The following is a 24,506-nucleotide window of genomic DNA, read 5'->3' on the forward strand; positions in this document are numbered from 1 at the left end:
AATGCAGGCCACACTGGCTGCTCCCTTTGCCCAGCCTGTGCCTTCCATGGCCGCACATGTCATAGCCGACACTCGGCTAAGCAAATGAGCTCCATCCACACTGTTCAGCCGCCAGGGGACCAAGTGCTGAGGCGCACCGCTCCCTGGATGAAGCTTGAAACCCTGTGAGTGAAAGACACATGCCCACAACCGTGTGCTCTGTGCTTCTGTCGGTAAGAAACCTTCAGAGGCAGACCTTGCAGACAGGAGGTGGAGCCTGGGGGGAGAGGGAGCCTCCCTGAGCTGATGGAACCATTCTCACGTGGGTGGTGATGGTTGCAAACTGTGAATACGCCCACTGCAAGTGGGTGAAGCGTGTGGTACGTGAATTACACGTGGGGGGTGATGGGCTAGCGTGTGGGGCTTCCAGAAGCCCTGCCTGACCCTCAGGACCCCAGATGTGGGCACTACTATTCACTGGGCTTCAGCTATGCGTCGGTCACTGGGTCCTGACCCTCGTGTTACAGATGAGGAAACTTACAAGGAGGGGGACCAAAGCCTGTGCCCACCTGGTGTGACCCCACGGGCTCACCACAGACCCCCTGCTCTCCAGGCTGCTCTCGCTGGGGGGCTGGTCTCCTTGCTGAGGCCTTCTCCCTGCTGCCCTCGTGCTCCTAGGTCCATCCCGTGCTCTGTGGCGGCCTGGTGGTCATGGTTTGCCTTCTCCCAGGTCTCCCTGCGGCTGGGGCCTTGACACTCCCTAGCCACTGCTCTTGGGGTCACAATGGGACAGGTCCCAGCACGATGCTTCCCTGACCCCCTCCCTTCTGGTGGCAGTTCATTGCCCCGGGCTCAGCCAGCACGGCTCCCTAACCTCACAGGGCTAGCTGTGGCCTCCATGACCCTCCTGCCATGTCCTAGGGCTTCCTTCCCACCTGCCATCTGCTAGCACCCAGCCCTCCCCAGTGGGTCCCTGCTCCTCACTCCAGGTGTGGGACAGGGACAGGACGGTCACCTGGGCCTCATTGCTGGTCTCACTTCTCTGGGCTGGGCACAGGCCTCCCCTTCTCTCCCACTCTTCCCGAGCTCCCACCTCCCAGGCCTCATGGAGGTCCTGTGGCCCCAGCAGGTTCCTTCTCCAAGGCACTCAGATGGCTTTCCACCCCACCATGGGACCTCAGCCCCAGCTAGATTCGTCCATTTGGGTCTTTAGGTCCCTAAGTGCACAACCTCCTGGTTTCTCAGATTGGCCAGGGGTGCCTCACCCCGTGGACTTTGCACTTGCTGCTTCTTCAAGCTTTTGCACACTCTCCCTCACTTCTCCCGAAACTCTTCAGACACCACATAAGCCCGAGGCCACCCGCTTACCCTGTGTAAGCAGAAAATCAGTCCTGACTGCGCTCTGCTGTCTTTTTCTCTGTAACACGTCTGATCTGATGTGGTCTGTCTCCTTCCATGGGCTACACATCCCTGAGGTGGGGGGGTTTATCTCAGCAAATGTGGACACCCCAAGAAGGAGGACCCAGGAGTGCCAGCAGGATGCAAACCCGTGGTTCAGAAGCCAGGCCTGGGTGTCATGCAGAAGGGGGTCTTGGTGGTGTTCAAAGCCCCACCCCTTGCACTTGGGGTCCTTGCACTCCTCAACCATGTGAGAGTCCCTCCACCTTACAGCTGCCAGCATCGCCACCCTGCTCCCTCTGTGATGTCATGGGGTCTGTGTGACATCACAGCGGGCAGGGCGGGCCCACCACTGGAGCTAGGTCCCACTGGTGGGAGCGGTGGAGGGAGGAGGTGCAAGTTTGTTGGATCCAAAGTTGTCCACTTGAAGTGGAACTGTGGGACCGTGCGGCTGAGCAGGCTCAGTGGGGGACGTGGTTGCCAGGTGAGACCGGGGTCCGCTCTGCCCAGCCCCACCCCTGTCACTAGACCGACCACGGCCGCCAGCCCGCCGGCGAGGTCCCACCTGGGCTGACCTGTTGTCTCCCCCAGGTTCCCTCGACCCCGCGTCTCCGTCAGCTGCTACGATGAGATACGCACCAGAATTAAAGAAATCCCCTTCTCACCTCTTGAAGAAATTTGCAGGTAACAGGGAAAGACCGCCGTGGGGGCTGGTCTACCCCAAGGTGATGGCGGTTAGTCACCGGCTTGAGCCAGGGAAGGGGGCAAAGGAACGTGTGCTTTCAAAAATAACGCAGAAAAGGCTGTGCAGCCTCCTGTCTCAAAATTCTCAGTGCAGAAGGAAGCTCCTGGACCTGAGGCATTCACAAGAAACGCATTTAACTCCCGGGGCTCTAGGGTCAAACCCGGTTCACTGTGAGGTGTCAGACTTACCTTCTGTCTCAAAGTGGTTATGGCGAGAGTGACTTTTTCGTGAGGGGAACACGTTTCTCCGCGGTAAAGCCCTCCTCCCCCTTCCCTGGTGCCCAGGGTCTGCAGTCGGACCCCTGGTACTGGGTGCTGAAGGAGTCTGCTAAGATGTGGCTTTCTGCAAGGCTTGCGGTCACTGGGAGCTCCAAGGTAGGTGTCCTGGAAGCCTGAGACCCTGGGGGACCACGTGAGGAGAGGGAAGGGCCGTTCCTGCTGTGCGCGCTCGTGCTGACTTCTCAGGTAACCCTTCTCCGTGCATTGCTTTGGTGACAAACAGAAGATAGGAAAGTGGAAGGAAAAGAAATTTGGTTTTCTTCTTCTTTTTTTTTTAATTTGGCTTGGAGTCCGGCCTGACGAGGGAAGGTCCCGGGCCGGCCAAGCTTCTGTGAGACACATTTCTCCTGTCACCTGACAGGAATCCACTGAGGACCAAGCCCTCGGGATGCCCTTGGGGGCCGGTCTCGGGGGGGCTGCATCACACAGGGCAGCTGGTAAACGAAGGTCAGTGGGTCTCACTCGAGGCCCCAGGGTCCAGGCCCAGGCTCCAAACCAGCCCAAGGGGGCTCACGGGAGGGGCTGTGGTTTTTGATCAACATGGCTCCGTGCAGAGGAGGCAGGTGGCCTGCACCTGGGGCACCGAGTGAGTGGCAAAGATGGCTGGCCTGGAGTGCCCCCCGAGTCTCCTGGTGGAAGCGCCTGTGTGGAGGACAGTCTGCTCTCAGGGCCTGGAGCATGGGTGGCCCATCTCGCCTCTATTCAGGGCGGTGAGACTGGGGGCCCTGGTGCCCACCCCGTTCTGAGGCTGGCCAGGTGCCCCTTCTCTGGGCGTGGCTGGAGCGGGTTGGCCATTGGGGGGCGGGAGGTCATTGTCCCTGTCCTCACTAGTCTGAAAGAGGGGCCTGCTCTCCTGGGTCACAGTGATCCACCTGCGTTTTGACCATAAACTGCCCTTCCACCAGTTTTGGGGGTGAACGCAAGTGCCTCTGTCGTCCTCTGTGGACATCGACGTGGCTGTTAAGTGTTACTCTGAGGTGTGGGAGGTGAACAGGCGGAGGGAGTGGGCAGGTAGGAGATGGGCCGGTGGGGTGGGCAGGTATGGGGGCTGGGCTGGCGGAGAGGGAAGGCAGGTGGGCAGGTGGCACCTTGTGTTACCACGGGCAAGGACGCGTCTGCACGAGGGCGTGTGTCAGAGGACACGTAAGCATGGCAGAGGAAAGACCCGTGAGGACACTTGGAGAACCAAGCCAGACCCGCCTCCCTGGCTGTGACCCAAGGCACCTGGTCCTCATGAGGCACAGGGCACTTCCCCCAGGGATGTTGGGCCCCCTGCCCTTGTGTTTTATTTTGCCCCAGTCTCTGTTTCTCCAAAACCGGAGGTGCCCAGCAGCCTGGCCGTCACAAGGGCTGCCGTCTCCCTCTTCCTCGTTGCCTTTCTCACCTGGGCCCTGGCGTTCCCTGGATGTCATGGGCAGCATGGGGTGCAGCCCCAGCAGCCAGGCCCTGCCCAAGGAGATGCCAACCGTCTGGCTTCCGCCCCATTCCTAGGTCAGGTGTCAGGTACCATTCCCAGCGAGCAGCATGTGGTGGGGCAGCTGAAGGCACCGCTTCTGATGCCCAATGGTCACATGATTGTGGGTTGTCCTTTGATGCTTTTAGCTGGCCAGTCCAGGGCTACAGGATGTCCTCAGTAAAGCCTCACTAACCCGCCCCCTGCCCTGTCTCTTGGAGGTTGTGGGCTGGGCAGAGGGGTCACTCCAGGGATGGAGATGTGGATGAGCTCTTTGTGTTGGGCACCTTTGCAGAAACACATCAGGACCTTGTGGGAGGTGCAGGCAGAGAAAACAGCCCTGGGGAGGAGGGGGTGGGCACAGAGGTCTCAGGTGTAATGGGGCACTGAGCTTCCGCACGGGTGCGCTGGGGGGCCAGCTGCTGTGGCAAACGATCCCATTCGAGTGGTCAGGATGGGAACTCACATACCTGTGTTTTCTCACCTGGGGAGTAACATTGAAGAGACAGTCATGAACAAAGTTACGCCTGAACGGATTGTTTTCCCCCCCGTGCTGTTTACCAAGGTAAACTTCCACTGTCATGGAGCCATGTGAAGAATGTCCCCTAGGCTCCGTGAAGGGCACCCACCGAATGGGTCCTGTGGAGACAGTGGGAAAGGGGAGATCTGGGCTCTGCCTGGCAGCTGTGCAGTCTTGGGTCTCCTGGAACTCTCTGGAGCCGGTGTTTGCTGCCACCCTGACTGTCCTGTGGGAGCCACCAGCGGGCACCGTGTGGCCACCCTGAGCGCCTGGCAGGCCCTCTGCAGCCCAGGCCCCATCTGAGGTGGAGCTGGGCAGGTGACTGAGGGCTGGGTGACCGCAGGCGGCGGGGGAGGCCGGCCCCACCCGCCCAGCAAGCCTGGCTGTAGTGGGGGGCAGTGGGGCAGGAGGGTGACAGCCAGAGTTCCTCATCTCCGACCCTGCCTGGCCTCATGTTGCCGGTCCTGCCACACGTCTGGGCTGTGCTGCTGTGTCTGCAGTGACATTCCAAACGCACGTCTCAGAAAAGAGCAGGAGGGACGGTGGGTTTCCCTGGAGCCCCTGCACCTGAAAGGCCTACCAGCCCCAGGCAGCCGGAGACCCCTCTTCCCTTTCCCTCGGGAATGGAAGCCCCAGCAGGGTCTGGGGCAGATGTTGCTGACTGCCGGTTAGGGGACTCACTCGTCCTCCTAGCTGGACACACGTTAGCCGTTGGTGCCAGAGCTGTGCTGAGCACTGTCCCCACCATCTGCTCATGCACGTTCAGTGTGTTCACTTCTGAGTTTTTTCTTTTTTTTTTTTTTTTTTTTGGTCAAAACTGTTATTTCACTTGGTCCTTTTGATTCAACTTTAAAATGCCGAGCTACCCCTTAGCCTGTGTTGATAATTTTAACTCACATGTGCTTAAATGTGCATTAATTACGCATTATAACCTGAACCCCCCACATCCGCTGGCTGTATCAGATCTTTGTTTTCTGTTTGCTTTGCAGAGTGCCGATGTGCGCGAGCACTCTGCTGAGATGCTCTATCTCCTTAATCAGCAGGGGACTCTGCATTATTCTGTACAGTTAGCTTGACATTGTTTTGTTCAGAAATCTAACTCATTCTAGATCCTTGCGTCAAAGTGAGATTCGTCGGATGCATAATTAAAAGCATAACAAAACCCCACAGTGCAAGCCCACGGGTGCCCCCTCCCAGGCACGAGTATTTAGATCTCTGCTGCGGCTGTGTTCTTGGTGCTAACAGCTGTGTGCGTCTGTGCTTTGCAGTGTGTGACATTCCTCTCTACAACATATGTGACTACAACATCACCAGAGACCGGTGCAAGGAACTCGGGTGCTGCTTCTACAAAGGCGTGTGCTATGAAAAAGCGGTTCCCAGTAAGTACCCGGGAAGCCCGCCTCCCTCCCGGGCGCCTCCTGCTGGACGGGCCTCTGTTGTTCCCTGGTCCCATCACTCTGCTTGGCACCTTGGTGGGAAGAGCAGTTTTAGGGCCTGTGAACGAAGGAAAAGCCACCAGAGGAAATTCACTCCCAGATGGAATCCACCTGATACTAGGGAGGGTACTTCTGGGACCCTGGGCACGCTGGGGGTGCAGAAGCAGCTGGTTCCGGGCATGCTGGTCACCAGCTGTGCACAAGATCAGACCCGCTGAGCGTGGGCGCTGGAGCCCTGCAGCCAGGGCACGAGGGCCAAGGACGAGCCCCGATGGGGCTTCTCCTCAGGCTTGTCACCGTCAGAACAAAACCAGACTCCCACTGAGGTGCGTATCCTGACCCCTGGGGCCTGGGATGTGCCTGGGGAGACCAGGCCGGCAGGGGGTCCAGGGATGAGGGGGCAGTGGGGGCAGGGAGAGGCTGCCACCCTCAGTAGGGCCCGCTTCCCGGAGGTGGTGAGGGAGGCACACGGTGGAAGGAAACGGGGGAATCACAGTTGGGTGGGAGAGGCAGGTGTGGAGGGGGTGCTAGCGGAGCCCCTGTGGGAAGGGCTCTCTAGTGATGCAGTCTGGGTGTTTACTCACACCTCACAGCTTTGGTCTTCTGTGCCTCGAGAATTTTCTTCTTCTTTGTTTCTACTATTCGTTTTGAGAGAGTGCGAGAACAAGCACGAGCAGGGGAGGGACAGAGAGAGAGGGAGAGAGAAAGGATCCCAAGCAGGCTCCGTGCTGTCAGTGCAGGGCCCGGCATGGGCCTCAAACTCACGAGCCGTGAGATCATGACCTGAGCTGAAATCAGCACTTGGACACTCAACCGACTGAGCCCCTAGGGTTTTCTAAATAGTTGCAAACCCGTCGAGAAATTCCACTTGATGACTGATGTGTCTTCTTGCCCTGTTTGTGGCCCTTTCAGCAATGAGGATGCTTGGCTCTAGGAGTGTCTGGGAATGGACAAGTAAGTCTCTGCAATGAGGCAGCCTGCTCAGGGCCCTGTCAGAGAGGGGGAGGGGCCGGCAGGCAGGAGGAGCTGGCAGCGGGCCGTGGTCACCCAGCAGCTCCGGTGCTGTGGGACAGCGTGTCCCAGGCCACTCTGCTCTGTCCCCCGTCCCCAGTGGATAAAGGCACAGTCATGCCACACAACTGGGAAGGTTTCTTCTTGTTTCCTCCTCTGAGCCCCAGGTAGGCTGAGCCCTTAGAGACAGACATGGGGACTTTCCTCTCATTCCCAGACACGGGAAGGCCTAGCAAGTCAGAAACAATTGTGACTGGTAACTGTTACCAAAGAGTGACCCACTGGGGCCACCTGGATCCTGCCTAGCCAGCGCCTTCAAGAAGAAAGTGACCTTTTGGACAAAAGGATTCAAGAAGCAAAAGCCACTGGGGGATCCTGGCTTGCCAAGGGGAAGCCTGTATCTTGCTTTATGGTGAAGATTTGGCACTTGGGGCAAAAGAAGAGGAAGTTTGGCTTCTCAGAAAGAGGCGCAGTCAGAGGCCATGAGAAACACCATCAATAGCTGGGAAGATTTCCTGATGACAATGTATCTTCCAGATCTTGACTTGGGAAGACTTGGGTCCAGACCCTCACTACTGATCTCTGCCTCTGGGAGACCCAGGCATCTCTAGGATCCCACACCTTCCCCTGAACCTGTAGATAAAAACAACTGGAAGTTATCTCTTTTTTGGTTGTTATCTTTGCTGACACCAAATTCCTATAAAATTTACCCTTTTAAAGTACACAGTTCGTTGGCTTTTGGTATATTCACAGAGTTGAATCCCCACTATCCCGTCCAGAGCATTTTTATTATCCCCAGAAGAAACCCTGTACTCATCAGCTGGACAATCCCCATTCCCCATCCCCCCACCCCACCTCCAACCCCCGGCAACCACCGATTGGCCTCTATGGGTTTTCCTCTTCTAGACATTTCCTATTAATGGAATCCTACAGTGTGTGCCTTGTGTATCTGGCTTCTTTCACACAATGTTTTCAAAACACATCCGTGTTGTAGTCAGCATTTTATGCTTTTGTATGGTTGAATGACATTCCGATATATGGACATGTCACATTTCGTTTACCCCTGTATCACTTAATGGACATTTGGGTGGCTTACACTTTTTAGCTATTACGGATAATGCCACTATGAACATTTGTGTGTAGGTTTTTGCATGAACCTGTTTCCACTTCCCTTGTGTGTTTACCTAGAACCAGAATTGCTGGATCATACGTTAACTATATTTAAAAATTTGTTAAGGAACTGCCAAACTACTTTCCCAAGTGCTGCACTGTTTGATAGTCTCAAGAGCAGTACGCGAGGATTCCAGTTTCTCCCCATCCTCGCCGGCACTAGTTGTCTTTCTTTTTGATTATAGCCATCATGGTAGATGTGGAGTTGTAGGTCACTGGGGTTTTCATTGGTGTTTCCCTGATGAGTACCATGGTGAATGTGCTTGCATATGCATTATTATGGGCATTTGTATATCTTCTCTGAAGAAAAGTCCATTCAGACTCCTTGCCCGATTTTTAACTGGGTTGATTGTCTGTTTATTGTGGGGTTGTAAGAGCTCTTTGTATATTCTGGATAGTAGACCCTTAACAGATACGTGATTTGCACCTACTTCCTCCCAATCTGTTTGGTCGTTTTACCTTCTTGATAGTGCCTCTTTGAAGCACAAACTTTCTTAGTTTTGACGATGCCTAGTTTGTTTGTTTGTTCTTTGGCTGTTTGTGCTTTTGGTGTCCTAGCTAAGAAACTAGTGTCTTATCCAAGACACAAAGATTTACATCTCTGTTATTTTGTAAGAAGTTTATAGTTTTAGCTTATACATCCATGTTTCTGGTCCATTTTGAGTTTTAATTTTTTTTACGTGTTGTGAGGCAGGGATCCAACTTCATTCTTTTGCATACAGATATCCAGGTGTCCCAGCATCATTTGTTGAAAAGACCATTCTTTCCCCCGTTGAATTGCTTTGGCGTCCTTGTTGAAAATCAATTGCCCGTAAATGTGAGGGTTTATTTCTGGACTATTGTTTTATTCCACTAAGCCGGTATCACACCATTTTGATTAATGTAGCTTTATAATAAATGTTGAAATTGAAAAGCATGAGTCTTCCAACTTTGTTCTTTTTAAAGGTTGTTTTGGTTACTGTGGATTCTTTGTATTTCCATTTTAATTTAGGATCAGCTTGTCAGTTTCTGAAAAAAATGCCATCTGACATTTTGATGGGGATATTTGTGTTGAATCTGTAGATAACTTGGGGGTGGGTATTACCATTTTAATGTTACTTTTGATCCATGAGCAAGGATGTCTTTCCACTTATTTAGATCTTTTCTTTCAACAGTATTTTATAGTTTCTAGTTGTTTCTTTTGTTAAATTTATTCCTAAGCATCTTATTCTCTCTGATGTTGTTGTAAATGGATATATCTCCTTAGTTTGGTTTTCAGATTGTATATAGAACCCTAGGAATATACACAGGAAAATCGAAAGTTTGCTAGAATACAGAAGTATAATTGACTTTTGTATGTTGATCTTGTATCCTGCAACCTTTTGGGTTCATTTATGACTTCCCATTTTTAGTTGGTTACTTAGGATCTTCTAGATATAAGAGTATATCATCTGCAAATAGAGATCATTTCACTTCTTTCTTTCAATACAGTTGGTTTCATTTCACTTTCTTGCTTAATTGCCCTGGCTAGAAACTCACTGATTCCATTCATCAGTGAGAATGGACATCCTTCTCTGGTCCCTGATCTTGAAAGAGTTTTCAGCATCTCATCGTTACATGTGCTGGTAGCCGTGGGTTGTACTAGAGGCCATTTATCAGGTCAAGTAAGTTCCCTTCTCTTCCTACTCTCTGGAGGGTTTTTATTACGAAAGGTGGTGGATTTTATAAAATTCTTTTTCTGCATCTAGTGGTGCTCTTGGTGACAACTGTGGATTTGAGTTACTGTCTAGTATCCCATCCTTTCATCTGGAAGGACTCCCTTTAGCATTTTTTGTAAGACAGGTCTGCTAGTGATGAAGTCTCTGTTTTTGTGTATCTGGGGATGTATTAATCTGTCCTTCATTTTTGAAGGATAGAGTTGCAGTGTATAAAATTCCTAACTGGCAGTCCTTCTCTGTCAACACGTAGAGTATTTCATCTTTTAGACTTCTGACCTCCATGGTTTCTGACAAGGAATCTGCTTTTAGTCTTGAGGCTTCTTTATATAAAGCACGTTTCTTCTGCTGTTTCCAAGATTCTCTTTTGACTGTTTGCCATGTGTCTTTGAATTTATCCTCATCATCAAATGTGGGAAATTTTGCCATTTCTTCAGACATTCTCGTGTCTGTCCACTCCCTCTGGGCCTCTCATTGTGCGTATTTGGTCCAGCCCACAGGTCTCTGAGGCTCTGTGAGCTTTTCTTGATCCTATTTTCTGTTACTCGGACTGGGTAATCTCAACTCATTTATCTTCAAGTCTGCAGATTCTTTCTTTAGCCCACCCCAATCTGTTGAGCTCCTCTAGTGATGTTTTCATTTCTGGTATCATATTCTCAACTCCAGAATTTGTATTTTGTTCTTTTCTAAAAAAATAATTTCTGTGTCTGTATTGGTACTTTCTACTTGGTGAGATACCGTTCTCATACTTTAGCTCTTCAGATATGGTTTCCTTCAGTCTTTTGACCATATTGAAATTTTTTTTATGTTTATTTATTTTTGAGAGAGAGACAGACAGACAGACCATGAGTGAGGTAAGGGCAGAGAGAGAGGGAGACACAGAATCCGAAGCAGGCTCCAGGCTCTGAGCTGTCAGCACAGAGCCTGATGCGGGGCTCAAACTCACGAACTGTGACATCATGACCTGAGCTGAAGTCAGACCCTCAACCGACTGAGCCACCCAGGCGCCCCTCTTTTGACCGTATTTAAAGGGGCTAATTTAAAGTCTTTGTTTGGTGATTCCAACATCTGGTCTTCCTCAAGGACAGTTTCTACTGATGGGGTGTGTGTGTGGCCATACTTGTTTCTTTGCATATCTAATGTTTTTTGTTGAAAACTAGACATTTAGAAATATGTGGCACCTCTGAAAACTGTGTTCTCCTGCCTCCCCAAAGTTGTCGTTGGCATTGTTTAATGACTTTTCTGAATGAATTCAGTAAAGTCTGTATTCTTTGTGGTCTGCAGCCATTGAAGACTCTGCTTGTTAGTCTGCTGGTCAGCTAATGACAGAAATCTGCCGAGATGCTTGGAAACAGTGTCTCACAGTCTTCGCTTAGGGGCTCTGTGTGTGTGTTGGGGACATACCTTCAGCCATCAGCCAATTTTCAACTGTGCCTTAATCTTTACTCCACGCTTACACAGAGCCTTGAGTTCAGCCAGAAGTGACCTTCTCCGGTATTTCCTCTGTACGTACACAGCCTTGAGTATGCCCATTGCCTTCTAGATTCCAGGGAATATGTCGCAGCTTTTCAAATCCCCTTCAGACAGATAATTCCCCAAGTTTTCCTTTTCAGCTTTCTGGTCCACCTATTGTCTATCCCCAAGTGCTGTCGGCCACTTTAGCTGCCATGATTTTCCACAGTTGCCTCTGTTTTCAACAAATGCCTGAGAGAAAGCTGTTCACGCTAAATTAGCTCCAAGTCAGGTCAAACAAAGACAACCTTGCAAGTGGGATCTTCTAGTGAAGTGGCAGGTGGACAAAGTAATGACGGTGCTCTGGGCCTGGGACTTTGAAGGATCTTCAGCCCTGCTCTGCTCCCTCCAGGGATGCCAGGCTGCTAGTGGTCGCCATGACTGTGGGCTATTGGTTCAAGACTCGCATGGAATTAGAGGTGAGCAGGAGTGGGAATAGGGCAAGTTAAAATGTCCACAGGTCACTGTTCTTAGTGACCGTCATCTGTTCATCTGCAAGCTTTTGACTGGTTAAGTTTCCGAGTTCCGAAAAAGTAGATTCTGACAAATGGTGCCAATGTTCTCACTGGTTTTTATGGAGGAAGGATCTGGTGGGGGGAGGGGGGTTCTTTTCTGCCATTTTTTTTTTTTAATTCCTGATGTCACACTGGAAATTATGGACTTCGGTGAACCTCCGGTCCAGTCATACACAAGCGGGTGGTGAGAGCTGCAGGGAGTCACGGCGCTTTGTCTCTAAAGGGGTTTGCCCTCCTGCCTTTTCATCATAAACCCACAACCTTCAGGCAGAACCCTGCCTGGGCCCCAGTCTTCCAGCGTGGGATGGCCTGCTGCCCGGCGGCTTGCTCTGAGCAGAGTCCACGGCCCTGGTGGCGGTCTGGCCGTCATCTGGTGCTTTTGCATTTGTCATCTTTCTGTCTTTCTGTGGCCTCAGTGGCCTGCCGCACACATCTCACTACTTGGGGGCCACAGACGAGGAGGGTCCGGCTCACTTCCATTTCCATTGTGGAGTTCTCTTTCCTGGAAGGCTCTGATGTCTTCCTGAGGTTTTTCAGAGATGTTTACCATTTGGGGCTTCTAAAATCAGGAGACCTTCCCATCCAAAGGGCATTTGAATGTGTTCTTTCAGTCTTCTACGTATGAAGGTGCAGAAGCTGTTCGGTTCCCTGATGAGGTCACGCACGCGGTCATGGTCTTTGGTGGTCACCCTGGTTCACTCCCGCCCCAGGGAGACGGCCCCAACAGCAGAAGGTGGTGAAATGGATCCTTCAAGGGAGATCGCAGCTGGCAAGGGCACACAGATTCAAGCTGCTGCCGCTTCTGTTTCCATCTGTCCCTCCCCTGAGCATCTTGTCAGGAGCATTTTATGCAGGAGTTGGCCATTTTGTGCTTGTTAGTATGCAATTGAGACGTTATGTTAACATTATTACTTATGCCCATAACTCATATGAAGAATGAGCCTTATTCTTTTTTTTATTTCCCATTTTAAAAATTTTTTTATATGAGATTTATTGTCAAATTGGTTTCCATACAACACCCAGTGCTCATCCCAACAGGTGCCCTCCTCAGTGCCCACCCCCCCCCCCGACCCCCATCAACCCTCAGTTTATTCTCAGTTTTTAAGAGTCTCTTATGGTTTGGCTCTCTCCCGCTCTAACTTTTTTTATACTACGTGGCAATGAGAAAGAATGAAATCTGGCCTTTTGTAGCAACGTGGATGGAACTGGAGAGCGTGATGCTAAGTGAAATAAGTCATACAGAGAAAGACAGATACCCTGTGTTTTCTCTCTTATGTGGATCCTGAGAAACTTAACAGAAGGCCACGGGAGAGGGGAAGGAAGAATGAGCCTTGTTCTTGACAGCACCTGATTTACCAGTGTCTGTAAGGAACCCAGAAAAGAACACAAAGTCTCAAGAATTTTTTGTCCTGGAAGAGGCGTCACTGTTCTACAAGTGGGGATATCGTTTCTGCATGGGGACAAGTGTTCATCCTCTCTCCATCCTTGCACTGTTCACACAGGAGTTGCGTGGGTGAGGCTTTTTCTTAACTTCTAACTTGTTTCAGGCTCGAGAGGCTGGGCCGTCTGTGGGAAGAGTCTGGGCAGTGAGCCCTGCATCTGGGTTCTCACTGAGCCCTCAAGATATTTTTCATTTCCTTGACATCTTTCTCATTCAAGACGGCAAGCGAGCCTTTGTGCTGTGTAAGTTGTAGTATTCGGTGACAGGGTATTGGGAGTTCTTTGTGCGCATAATTCTATGTTAGGAAAACCTTTCACCAGCTTCTTAAATTGGCTGGTTTGAAGTGCACATTGTGTTGTGGCATAATCTGTATTATTAAGAACATGAACTTGGGAAATTAGCATCAGATCTTTGAGAACAAATTGGGAATCCAAAGAGAAGGACTTACTGTCATTCTTTAGTCTTTAGGGCACGTTATTTAACACGTCACTTTTTTCCAAGTGTTTGACTTCTGTTGCTTCACGGGAATCATGCAGATGATTTCAAAACTTTAAACTGCATCTGGGGGCGAACTTACCAAGAGATTTCTGAAAGAAAATTATACTTTCTTCAGTTGCTGCCATTTCTCTGTGACCAATCACAATATCTTGTTTATGATACACCATACATATCGTTTATAACAGATTGTGTGCTGGCCAGCTCCTGTGCAGAGAGAGTCACGGAGATGCAGTCTCTGCCTCCAGGAACTTGACACCAAGGACCAAAAATACTTGCACCTGTAAAGATGCGGAAGCTATACTGAGACTTGAATACTCACACATGGTCCATGTGCGTGTGTCTCTTCAACGGCTTCACTCACATAAATTCTAAATTTACACCATGAAGTAAGGGATCCACTGAGGAATTCCCTGGAATTCAAGAATTTGAGGGCTCCTTTCTTGTCCCTTAAAAGCTCCTGGTTTGCTCGTTCACTTGGGTCCTTGCGTTCAGTTCATTCAGCATCACTCAAAGTATACTTTCTCTGAGCCAAGCCCTTTGCCTACACCCTTGTATTAGTTATTGTTGCAGAACAAATTGCTCAAAATTTAGCTAAATAAGGTCACATTCATAGGTACCAGAGGTTTGGACCAACAGATCACTTGAGGGGGGTACACAATTCCTAAATTATGTCTAAATGATCTAAAGTGATGGCTTAAAAGCTTAGTTGGATGGTGTCGGGCTTGGCCACTCATCCATCCGAGGGCCCCACCGGAACTGAAAGGTCTTCTCCAAAGTGGCTCCCTTTGCGGGCATGTGGTTCTGACGGTTAACAGGAACCCCTTTCCCATGCCGTGAGGTCTGCTTCTCTGTCCTTATGACATGACTGTCTCTTTCCAGAGCGAGTGACCTGAGAAAGCTGGGTAGAAGCCACAGTGACACTCTGACCTAGCCTTAGAAGTTACACCCTGGTTCAGAGGTAATGCTATCTCTGCCCCATGGAGGTGTCTGTACTGACCTGCGTGTGAATACCAGGAGGCAAGCCCTCCCGCAGGCCATCTTAGAGGCTGGTTGTTCTAGCCCTGGGGATGGAGAGGTGAACTCAGGTGAACACATTGCCCTGGGAAAGGCATCCCTGAGAGAAGCCCCGGCTGATTAGAACAGAGCCTCCAACAAGTAGCTCGCCAGTTGGTTCACTGCTGTGGTGTGCTGGTGACCACACAGGCCAGCCCCCCACCCCCTCCGTCCTCTGCCTGATGCACGCTTGACCACGGAGCACCCTTCCTATGCCTGACCATCCCCTACTGAGCTCATATCAATATGAGAAAATTAAGCATTTGGCTTCAGCCCCCTTCAGTTTTCTGACTTCAGCCCCCACGGAAAGGATCCCGGAGGCCCCGTCCGTTCTCAGAGACCCTCTGGCTCAGTCCAGAGAATATAATTCCCACTGGAGTCACCTTCCCATGCCTGGGAAGCAGCTTTCTCTGCAGCTACTGCTTAACCTTCTGTCATGGGTTGAAGCGTGTTCCCCTAAGTGATCTGCCGAAGTTCAAACCTCCGGTACCTGTGAATGTGACCTTACGTAGAAACAGGGTCTTTGCAGATGTGATCAGTGAAGATGAGGTCACGCTGGAGTAGAGGCCCTGATTCCAGTACGACTGGTGTCCTTCCAAGAGGAGCCTGAGTTAGACGCAGCGCACACAGGGGAGCACCACATGAAGACAGGGTCACGTGGGGAAGATGCCCCAAGATGACGAGGCTTAGAGCGGGGGACGCATCTACAAGGACAAGGACACCCGGGGCGCCGCGCCCACCAGGAGATGGAAGAAGCAGGCAGGACCTCCCAGAGTCTTCGAGGGATACCTCCATTTTGGATTTCCACCTCTATAACCCAGACACTGTACTTCGCTATTGCGTTAAGCCACTGGTTAGTGGTGCTTTTTTCTAGCTGCCTCAGGACACGAAGGCCGCTCCCAAGGACACAGCATCCAGCAGTATTCCTGCCAGTTAAGGATGGGTGAAAACAGTTTATGGGAGGAGGTAAGAGACTTGAAGCACATCTTGTCACTCAGGGTGGGGTTTGCAAGGAGGCTGGTCTCTGTCCCTTAAGAGTGAAAGTAGTGAGAGAAGCGGCAGTGGTGACAACGGTGTGTGTGCTGCCTGCTGGCAGCTCAGCTCTGCCCTCCAGTCCCCTGGACCCTTCCCTCTGCCTGTCGGAGACTGTGTTGGGTGGAGGGCTCCCGCCGGGGCACGCTCATGGGCACCAGGGCTCCCGGATACAGTGCCTCGCTCTGCCTGAGACCACTCTGTGACACGGAGACCCACGAGTCCATCCCAGCTAGGTGGGAGAGGGTCCTGCGGTGGAGGGTCCCCAAGAGAAGGCTGGGCCTCACCTGCGCCTGCTTCCACGGGGGTGAAAAGGGGCCCAGAGCTTTCCTGCACTGGGGACCATGGCCACAGGGGCCGCCTGCCCCCTCCGAGAGTCACCTGAGGCCTTGGCTCTTCCGGTGGGCTTGTCTAGGGAAGACATGGGCAGTGTGGGGACAGTGGAGCCCCTTGTTAGTACAGCAGCCTTGGGATAACTCGCCTGAAGATGGAGAAACCGGTTCCTGGGAGTTGGAGGAGGGAGGCCCAGATCATGGGCGGCAAAGGGGCTTTTCTGGAGGAGACCAGGGAGTTGCCCGCACCACTGTCTTATGGGCAGCCCTCAGCTGTCCTCTTCATGGCCCGCGTGTAGCCCGTGGCAGTGTCCCCAGGGAAGGATTGGAGGAGAGGCCGCCTGGGCAGGGGCAGGGGTACTGCCCACCTGAGAGGCAGGACTGACTTGTAACAAACTGTTTTCCAGTCTACGTGCAGGTGTTTTCTGCCTTGATCGTGATCATTGCTGGGGCCTTTGTCATCACTATCATTTACAGGTCAGTTGTCTCTCCCTGTCTGAACTCACCCGCAAAAAGTGCAGGATGCAGGGTGCTAGGGAGCAGGTGGGGGATACTCTCAGGGCCTGAGCTCCTGACAGCAGCCCCCATCCCCGGCCCATGCCAACGTTTAAGGAGCACCCACACTGTCAGCCCCCTGCCGGCCCCCGTTTGCCCGTGAGAACCCTGTCCGGTGTCTGCTGTTACGGTGTAGATGAGAATCTGCCCTCTCCTTTTGGTGGGGAGGACACGAGGCCGTGGCCACTGGCAGCTGCCCCCAGGCAGGCCTGGATTCCTCGCTGCCACTCAGGGCCAAGGTACCCCCACCGCAAGCCCCCTTGTGACATGGAGAAAAGCCAGTGAGACTAGTCAAGTCACTTTGTCCCACAGCAAGGAAAACCAGTCCCCTCCTGTGGGAACTCCTCTGGTGCCCGGTGACATCCTGAGTGGCCTTTCTGCACAGTCATACTGCCCCGTCCCTGTTCTCACCCTCCGGAGTCTGAATGCCACACACGATTGTGTGTTTGCAGCCTGTATAGGAAACTAACCTGGGAGCTATTAAGGCAAAGCGTGATCCTGAACCCTGAACCCTGTTTGAGGGGGACGTCCTGGTGGAGGACTGAGTGGCCCATTCAGTTTTCCATCTTTAATTTCTCTGATTGTAACAAAGAGTCTCTCCCCGTTAGAGTTGTTCAGGAGAGTAGGAGAGAAAAGGAAGTCCGCACGGAACTGCTTCCGTCACCCATGTCCAGCGATCAAGTGGAATTGACACTCTCCAGCGAGCAGGTGGGGTCCAAGCCTGGGAGTGCGGAGCCGTTGAACAGGAGCAAGGACAGCAAGGAGGAGGAAGAGGATGGTGAGGTGGAGGGCTGTCCCCGCACAGGGCGCAACTGAGGGAGCTTGTCTGTGCCGGGCATGTCCTGGCGGTGGTGTGGGGACCCGGCCGCTACCGTGACGGCCTGATGGTCTGCTGCTGCTGGTCCCAGGGGGGTGCTCTGCAGGAAGCACAGGCATTGGTATATGTATTAAGTCTCTCCCGGGGCTCTGGCCATTATTGCTTTTCACAGGCGAGCACCTGGCCGGGTTAGAGAAGGAAGCGTCCCAAATGGTCAGTTCTGCCTTAGGTGGCATCTGCAGGGACACGCCCTCTCTGGGTCTCTCCTTAACCCGTCAGTCATGGAGACTTGGTTTTACTGGAGCAGTTGGGAAGCAGAAGGGGGGGAGAAGAGGTCTCCTGAAACGTCTTTTAGGATCCAGATCCTTGCCCCTGACCAAGCCGCGTCTGAGCTGTGGTCTTTCCCGCAGGGCAGGGCGTCACCTTCTCAGGGCACTTTCTGCAGAGCGAAGCCACCAGAAGCCACGCTCTCCTTGGGTAACAGAGCAGGCAGCACAGACCCACTGACCAAACTGGCCTTTGAGTAAATCGTTGTTTACATGGCATATAATTGGCATGTTCACAGACCTCATGATGTGGCTGAGTATTCCATTCAAAAGATCCACTCTTTCTTTATCTTAAATCCAGCAACACTGACAATAATGGAAGATGAAGAAACTGAGGACTGAGGTGTACGGCGGAGGCAGAGTGAAGGTTGGCAGAAACACCCAAGTGAAATGGTCCAGCTGGCGAACCGCTGTGAAGTGTGTGATGGAAACAGGATCAATGACAAGACAATAAAGGTATTTTAGATGCTTCTTGTTCCGTGTCGTTGTAGTCAGTGCTGTCATTCTACCTTCAGACAGAGACAACCTGGGAAGTGCGCAGACATTTGCTGGAAGCTTCCAGCGCTCAGTGGTGCCACTTGTTAGCGCTGCTGGAGTCCAGGCAGCTCACAGCACCTCGCCGGAGAGGCCACCGCGCCCTTTCTCAGGAGACAGGGTGGGTGGGCTTGTCGCTCCAACTCACTGGGCCTCAGGACCTGCCCAGGAGGGCCGTGGCACCCATTTCTGGGAGGCCCCGGGGGGGTCTGCTACAGCTTCCTCACAGCCCCTCTTCTGTGACAGAACACGACTAGTGGGTGCTAACCGTGGAGGTTACAGCCCACCGAGCCCCTAGTCTTGGAGAATCTCTGCCCTCTACCTTGGAAACTTGTGTTCTCCAGAGCAGGTGTGGCTCATTCATCTGGACATTGTGGGCTTAATGTGTGTGTGAGCATGTGTGTGTGCATGCACCTGCATTCATATGTGTGTACACATGTGCATACATGTATATGTGTGTATGCATACGGGTGCATGTATATCTGTGCACACGTGTGTCTACATGTATGTGTGCACACGTATGTATGCATGCTCGTGTGTACATGCGTATCTGTATTTGTGCATGATCTTATGTGTGTGCACATATATATGCATACGTATATGTATGCATATATATAATGTATACTTGTGTATATGCATATGTATGAGTACATATGTACATGCACATGCGTGTGTGCACGTAGACATGTACACATGTGCATGCTCAGTGTACCCATGTGTGCATGTATATGTGTATGCACGTGTGTGCACACGTATGTATGCTTGTGTGCACATGTGTGCATATGTGTATGTGTCCACATGTATGTGCACACACACTTGTGTGTATGTATATGCATACATATGTGTGCACATGCACAGTGTATGTATGCCTGTACACACTGCACATGCAGGCATGCACATGTATATCTGTGTGTACATGTGTGTGTATACATCTGTGTGTGTATATGTGTGTGTGTATACGTGTGATATAATATATAATATATATATCATAATATATAATATATATAATACATATATATAATATAATACATGTGTGTGTGTGTGTATATGTGTGATATATATATAATATATATATCAAGTTGAGCATACATTCTGCTTAAAGGGGTGAGCACTCAGCACCGAATGTCAGGGCAACAGGTCAAGCCCAGTGGGTGGGTGGGCAGGGCCTGGCGTTGTTGGCTCTGGGGGTCTCGATGGCAATTCCCACCCGGTTCCTGCTCTAAGGGCTTCCTTGTCAGAGCTACCTTGGGTCGAAGTTCATCTACTCCAATGAGCCTCAGGTTTATTTAGGGGACTGGAAGGAGTTGTGCCCCCAAAGAAGAGCTTGTTATGGCTCCCCGCAGGCTGGGAGCAAATCCGCCCGCTGTACTCGGAAAGGGCAGGGGACACGTGTGCCGTTTTGCATGGTCTTAAGAAAGTAACACGGTTGAGATGAGGTGCAGTAGCACGTTCTCCGTAACCCCAGATCCCCAAATGTCCTCTCAACACACAGCGTGGAAACACGAGTTTGTATAACACACTTCCCATGCCCTTTTATAACTCTCTGAGTTTTACATTTTGAGAGCTTCTCAGTCCAGACTGGCCCCGTTTGCAAGTGGCTGCATGTGGCCAGGGGCTGCGTGTTGGACGGTGTGGTTCTGGAGGCAGGAAGGGGGATAGGTGCATCCGAGTCCAGCCCACCCCACCTTGCTCACTGTCCGGGGCAGCAGCGTGTCCAGCAGGTGGCTGTGAGCCTCCCTGGATGGCGCTGGCTTGGCCTAGCCCCCTCCCCTTCGTGGAGTGGACAGTTTAACCCTCACCGGGGTTGGGAAGAAGCATCAGCCAGTTGAAGCTGAGTACAAGACACTCCATTTATGGGACTAAATGGCTGCTTATGTTTTTACTTCCTTAGAAAGTTCTATTACAGAAAACACAAAACATTCAGAAAAGTAGAAATAAACCGTTCGTGTCCCCGTGACCACAAATGACCATAGTTAGTACTTGATCGTAGATGCTATTTTCTTCACATTTCTTCTCTAACACAGTATTTTGAGTCCAGCCTGTGCTTGGGACAGTAATGGACGCTTGTCTTTTCTCCTGTGATGTTTATGTGTCGACCTGACTGGGCCACAAGGTGCCCAGATGTTTACTCGAACATAATTCTCGATGCGTCTGTGAAGAGGTTTCTGGATGAGATTGACACTTGAATCAAGTAGACTGAGGAAATCAGATGGCTCTCCCTAGTGTGGGTGAGTCTCATCCAGTCAGTTGAAGGCCTGAACAGAATAAGAAGGCTGATTGTCCTCTGAGTAAGAGGGACTCCTCTTGCCTGATTGCCTTTGAACAGAGGCATTGTTTTTCCTGCCTTTGATCTGAACTGAAAGATGGGCTTTCCTGGGTCTTGAGCCTGCCTGACTTCGGGTTGGAGCTCAGAGCATTGGCTCTCCTTGTGTCCAGGTTGCTGACTGCATACCTGGGGACCTGTCAGCCTCCATAATTGCATGAGCCACTTCTTTAGAATCAGCCTCTATTGCCTCCTGTTTCTCTGGAGAACGCTGACCAATACCCCTCAGTGTAATGAAGAAGGTGGCCTCAGCCCAAGGAGAGGTCTGGTCTCTGTCCCTGATGCCTGGGAGTTTCCCAAGGGCTAGAAATGTCTCTGGGACTCAGGGTGGGCCCCTAGACAGTTGCTGCTAACAAGGTGACTCAGGACGGAGTCAGCTGCACCAGGCACACGGGCCATGGGCTGTCAGCCCAACCCCTTGGAGAGAAGAGGGCAGCAGGTTGAGTTCAACCACACGGACAGCAGTGTAATCAGTCGTGTCTTGTGTCTATATAATGAAGCCCCAGGAAACGCTGGGCACCGGGCTGGGCTGAGTGCCCCTGGTTGCTGACCGACATGGATGTGCCTGGAGGGTGGTGCGTCCCAAGGGCACAGAAGCGGCACCTGTGGGACCCTCCACCTCGTCCTGTGCGTCTCTTCCTTTGGCTGTTCTGATCTGTATCCTCTGGATACAATGAAACTTGAATCCTAAGTATACTCCTTCCTCAAGTCCTGTGGGTGGCTCTGGCAAATTGTGGTATGCAAGGGTGGTTGTGCAGACCCCCAGTTTTGCAGCCAGCTGGAGTGTGGGTGGTGCGGGGGCCCCAGACCTGAGGCCGGTTCTGGAGCGAGAGCGAGAGCAGTCGTGTGAAAACTGGTACCTCGGATTGTGCGGTGTGGCTAAACTGCCTGGTACCCTCTTCCTCACTGCCGTGATTTTGCCCCTGGCCCCACTGCTGGCTGCCCGCACCAAGGGAGGCTAGAACCCACATTCTCTTTACCCTCATCATCCTGGGAGGGGATGGGCCTGAGAAGGGTCATGTCAGGCTTGTCAGTGCCCAGAAGGACAAAGAGACCTCACCAGGTCCTGCAGAAGGTCGGGGAGGCCCATCTGGTCTGGGGGAAGTGGAGGCCAGGTCATCTGGGCCTGAAGGAGGCCTGCAGTCCTGGCCACGAGTGTCCCATTTGAACCGCTCGCAGTGTTTTCTGTCCACGCTGCGTTCCGGGATCATCTCGTTCTTGGCCGCTGAAGCTTGTTGCACGTCTACGATGGGCATGCCACGAGCCTGCCCTCACAGAGACACAAACCCTCCTCGACCGGCCCGTGCAGTACCTGACAGATTATGGAATAATTCTCATTGTTCTCACTTGTCTGAGAATAAAAACATTTTATTCTGAAAGTAAGGTGGCATACACTATCATCTGATCTTTTGATGAAGCAAAGAAAAGCTGATTGATTTTTAGATAATGAACTTGCCGTTAAGTCTCGATTTGGATCCCGTGTGTTTAACTGCCTAGTACCATTCGGCACGTCCCCCACTCCGTGTTGTGTTGGTATGTCACCCACAGGACACGGCACTTCCCGGGTCCAGTCCACATAGAGGCTGCTGCTGATTGTTCACAAGAAAAAGAAAGTCTGAGCATAGTCTTTGGCTCACAACTCTCCCTTCCCTCCCAGGATGATCCACAGTCTGTCTCTTTGTGCTTGTTTCTAGGTTGCAAGTAAATAGATTTTATTTATTTATTTTTTATTTATTTTTTATTTTTTTTCAACGTTTATTTATTTTTGGGACAGAGAGAGACAGAGCATGAACGGGGGAGGGGCAGAGAGAGAGGGAGACACAGAATCGGAAACAGGCTCCAGGCTCTGAGCCATCAGCCCAGAGCCTGACGCGGGGCTCGAACTCCCGGACCGCGAGATCGTGACCTGGCTGAAGTCAGATGCTTAACTGACTGCGCCACCCAGGCGCCCCAGTAAATAGATTTTAAAAACGAACCTCAGGGGCGCCTGGGTGGCGCAGTCGGTTAAGCGTCTGACTTCAGCCAGGTCATGATCTCGCGGTCCGGGAGTTCGAGCCCCGCGTCAGGCTCTGGGCTGATGGCTCAGAGCCTGGAGCCTGTTTCCGATTCTGTGTCTCCCTCTCTCTCTGCCCCTCCCCCGTTCATGCTCTGTCTCTCTCTGTCCCAAAAATAAATAAACGTTGAAAAAAAAAATAAAAACGAACCTCAATCTCTTGCTTTCCCGGACTGATTTTAGAAATTAAATGCAGGCGCGTAGAATAAATTCCCCCCAGAGTGGCTTTCCGGAGTGCGGCTAGCAGTAGAATGAGCACGTTTACGTCTTCAGGTCTGTGAACATCTCTGCAAGTGGGAGGAGGGCTCCAGAGCAATTGGCCAGGTGTGGGGCCGGGGGCCGGGGGGGTGGGGGGCAGTTCCTGGGGACACTGGGTGTGGTGTGGCCTGGGACCTTGGTGGCCCATGGGTGGGGTGTGCGGGATGATGACGAGGGGACGGAGGTGGGGCCGGCCTTTCCTCTGGCCCCACCCATCCCAGTGTGTCAGCCTGCCTGAGAGCGGCACGAAATCGGTCCTTCGGGATGAGCCGGGAACCAGCTTCCCCCAAGCAGTGGCAGGTGCCGCTGTGATCCGTGAAACGGTGCACACCCAGATACACGGAGGTACATGGCAGCAAAACTGCTACAGTCTTCAGACAAAGCTCTGTCCTCAGCTGGGGGAGAGAGGATGGGCAAGAGGCAGAAAGCCAGCCCCCGAGATGCCCGCGTCCTGATCCCCAGAACCTGCGCATGTGTGAGTCGCTTTGCAGATGTGACACACTCGGGGTCCTGGAGGCCGGCCCAGCTGGTGACCCGGGTCCTGAGAAGTGGGCCCTCGCCGCAGCGGTAGGAGGGAGGTGAGCCTGGGAAGGCGGAGGAGGCATTGTGGAGTGGCCATGAGCCCAGGAGCGAGCGCTCCTAGAAGCTGGATAAAGGCAAGGAATGGAGTCTCCCCGACACCTTCACTGTGCCCCCCACCCACTGGCAGAACTAACACATCTGTGCTGTATCATGCCGCTGAGTGCGTGGTGCTTTGTCACGGTGGCAGCAGAAAGCGGAGACGGGGCTGCTGTGAGCCTTCGTCTAGGACCGCGGGGTAGCAAGAGTGCTGCTGGTTACAGACACTCCAGCACCCTAGGGATGTTGTTAGGACCGCACAGCCTGTGCCCACAGCAGACCACCTGTATCAGGGCGTGCAGGCTGCTGCCAGCCGAGTCTCACAGTCAGGAGCAGGTAGATAGAGGCAGGCAGGGGGCTCTGGGCACCCACGAGGTGAGTGGTCATGGTTCATGGTGAGCACAGCACAGTTGCAGGCTTCCTCTTGTCCTTCAGCCTTGGGGGTGCAGGTGTAGACAAGATGGAGAACTGGAGTAAGCAGGCTTGTAGTTTAGCCAATGGAGCATGCTGAGAGGGGAGGGGAGAAGGGTTAAGGGTGTCTAGAGGGAAGTTCTAGTAGGAGGACCTTGGAAAGTAAGCTGGGTGAAGAGACACAGAGGACACAGGGGTGGGGATGGGAGAAGTGAGGGGTCAGCTCAAAGGGGAGAGGTGGGGGGCCAAGTGTGCAAAGCAGAGGTGACTGGTTTTGGCAAGGTCAAGAACAAGACCGCGGTGCTGGCTTCCTGGGTGGGTTTAGGCTAGAAACAGGCTTCCCTTAGTGCAGGGTCTTGCTGGCAGCACTGTGAAATCTGCCCCCAGGACTTCACCACTTAAGGATCATGCAGCTTTGTGTCTGGTCATGTGGTTCCAACTGACAAGACTTGTCTTTCTGAGTAGCTTGGAGGGTGGGATACCACCCACGGCCACGAATCTGTCTCGTGGGTGCAGTGACGTGATGACTTCCATTTCTGGGTAA

The 24,506-nt window shown here is 52.2% G+C and overlaps 1 protein-coding gene across 1 annotated transcript; it reads left to right on the plus strand.

The window, feature by feature from the left end:
- The first annotated feature begins 1,716 nt into the window (after positions 1 to 1,716).
- On the plus strand, positions 1,717 to 18,246 carry TEX29 (testis expressed 29). The gene is made up of 6 exons (XM_047874807.1): positions 1,717 to 1,861; positions 1,969 to 2,061; positions 5,642 to 5,752; positions 16,475 to 16,544; positions 17,231 to 17,400; positions 18,067 to 18,246. Exons 2-6 carry the CDS (start codon positions 2,004 to 2,006, stop codon positions 18,105 to 18,107), a joined length of 450 nt encoding a protein of 149 aa, XP_047730763.1. The 5' UTR covers positions 1,717 to 1,861; positions 1,969 to 2,003; the 3' UTR covers positions 18,108 to 18,246.
- Positions 18,247 to 24,506: the final 6,260 nt, after the last annotated feature.

The sequence above is a fragment of the Prionailurus viverrinus genome, chromosome A1, assembly GCF_022837055.1.
Source record: "Prionailurus viverrinus isolate Anna chromosome A1, UM_Priviv_1.0, whole genome shotgun sequence".
Taxonomy (NCBI): Eukaryota; Metazoa; Chordata; class Mammalia; order Carnivora; family Felidae; genus Prionailurus; species Prionailurus viverrinus.

What these genes read in the sequence shown, in the direction of transcription:
- TEX29 (XM_047874807.1), top strand. Translation starts at nt 2,004, where the DNA reads ATGAGATACGCACCAGAATTAAAGAAATCCCCTTCTCACCTCTTGAAG. An exon ending in GTCATCACTATCATTTACAG is followed by an intron (nt 16,545 to 17,230) that starts GTCAGTTGTCTC and finishes TCTCCCCGTTAG; the next exon opens with AGTTGTTCAGGAGAGTAGGA. An exon ending in CAAGGAGGAGGAAGAGGATG is followed by an intron (nt 17,401 to 18,066) that starts GTGAGGTGGAGG and finishes TCTTAAATCCAG; the next exon opens with CAACACTGACAATAATGGAA.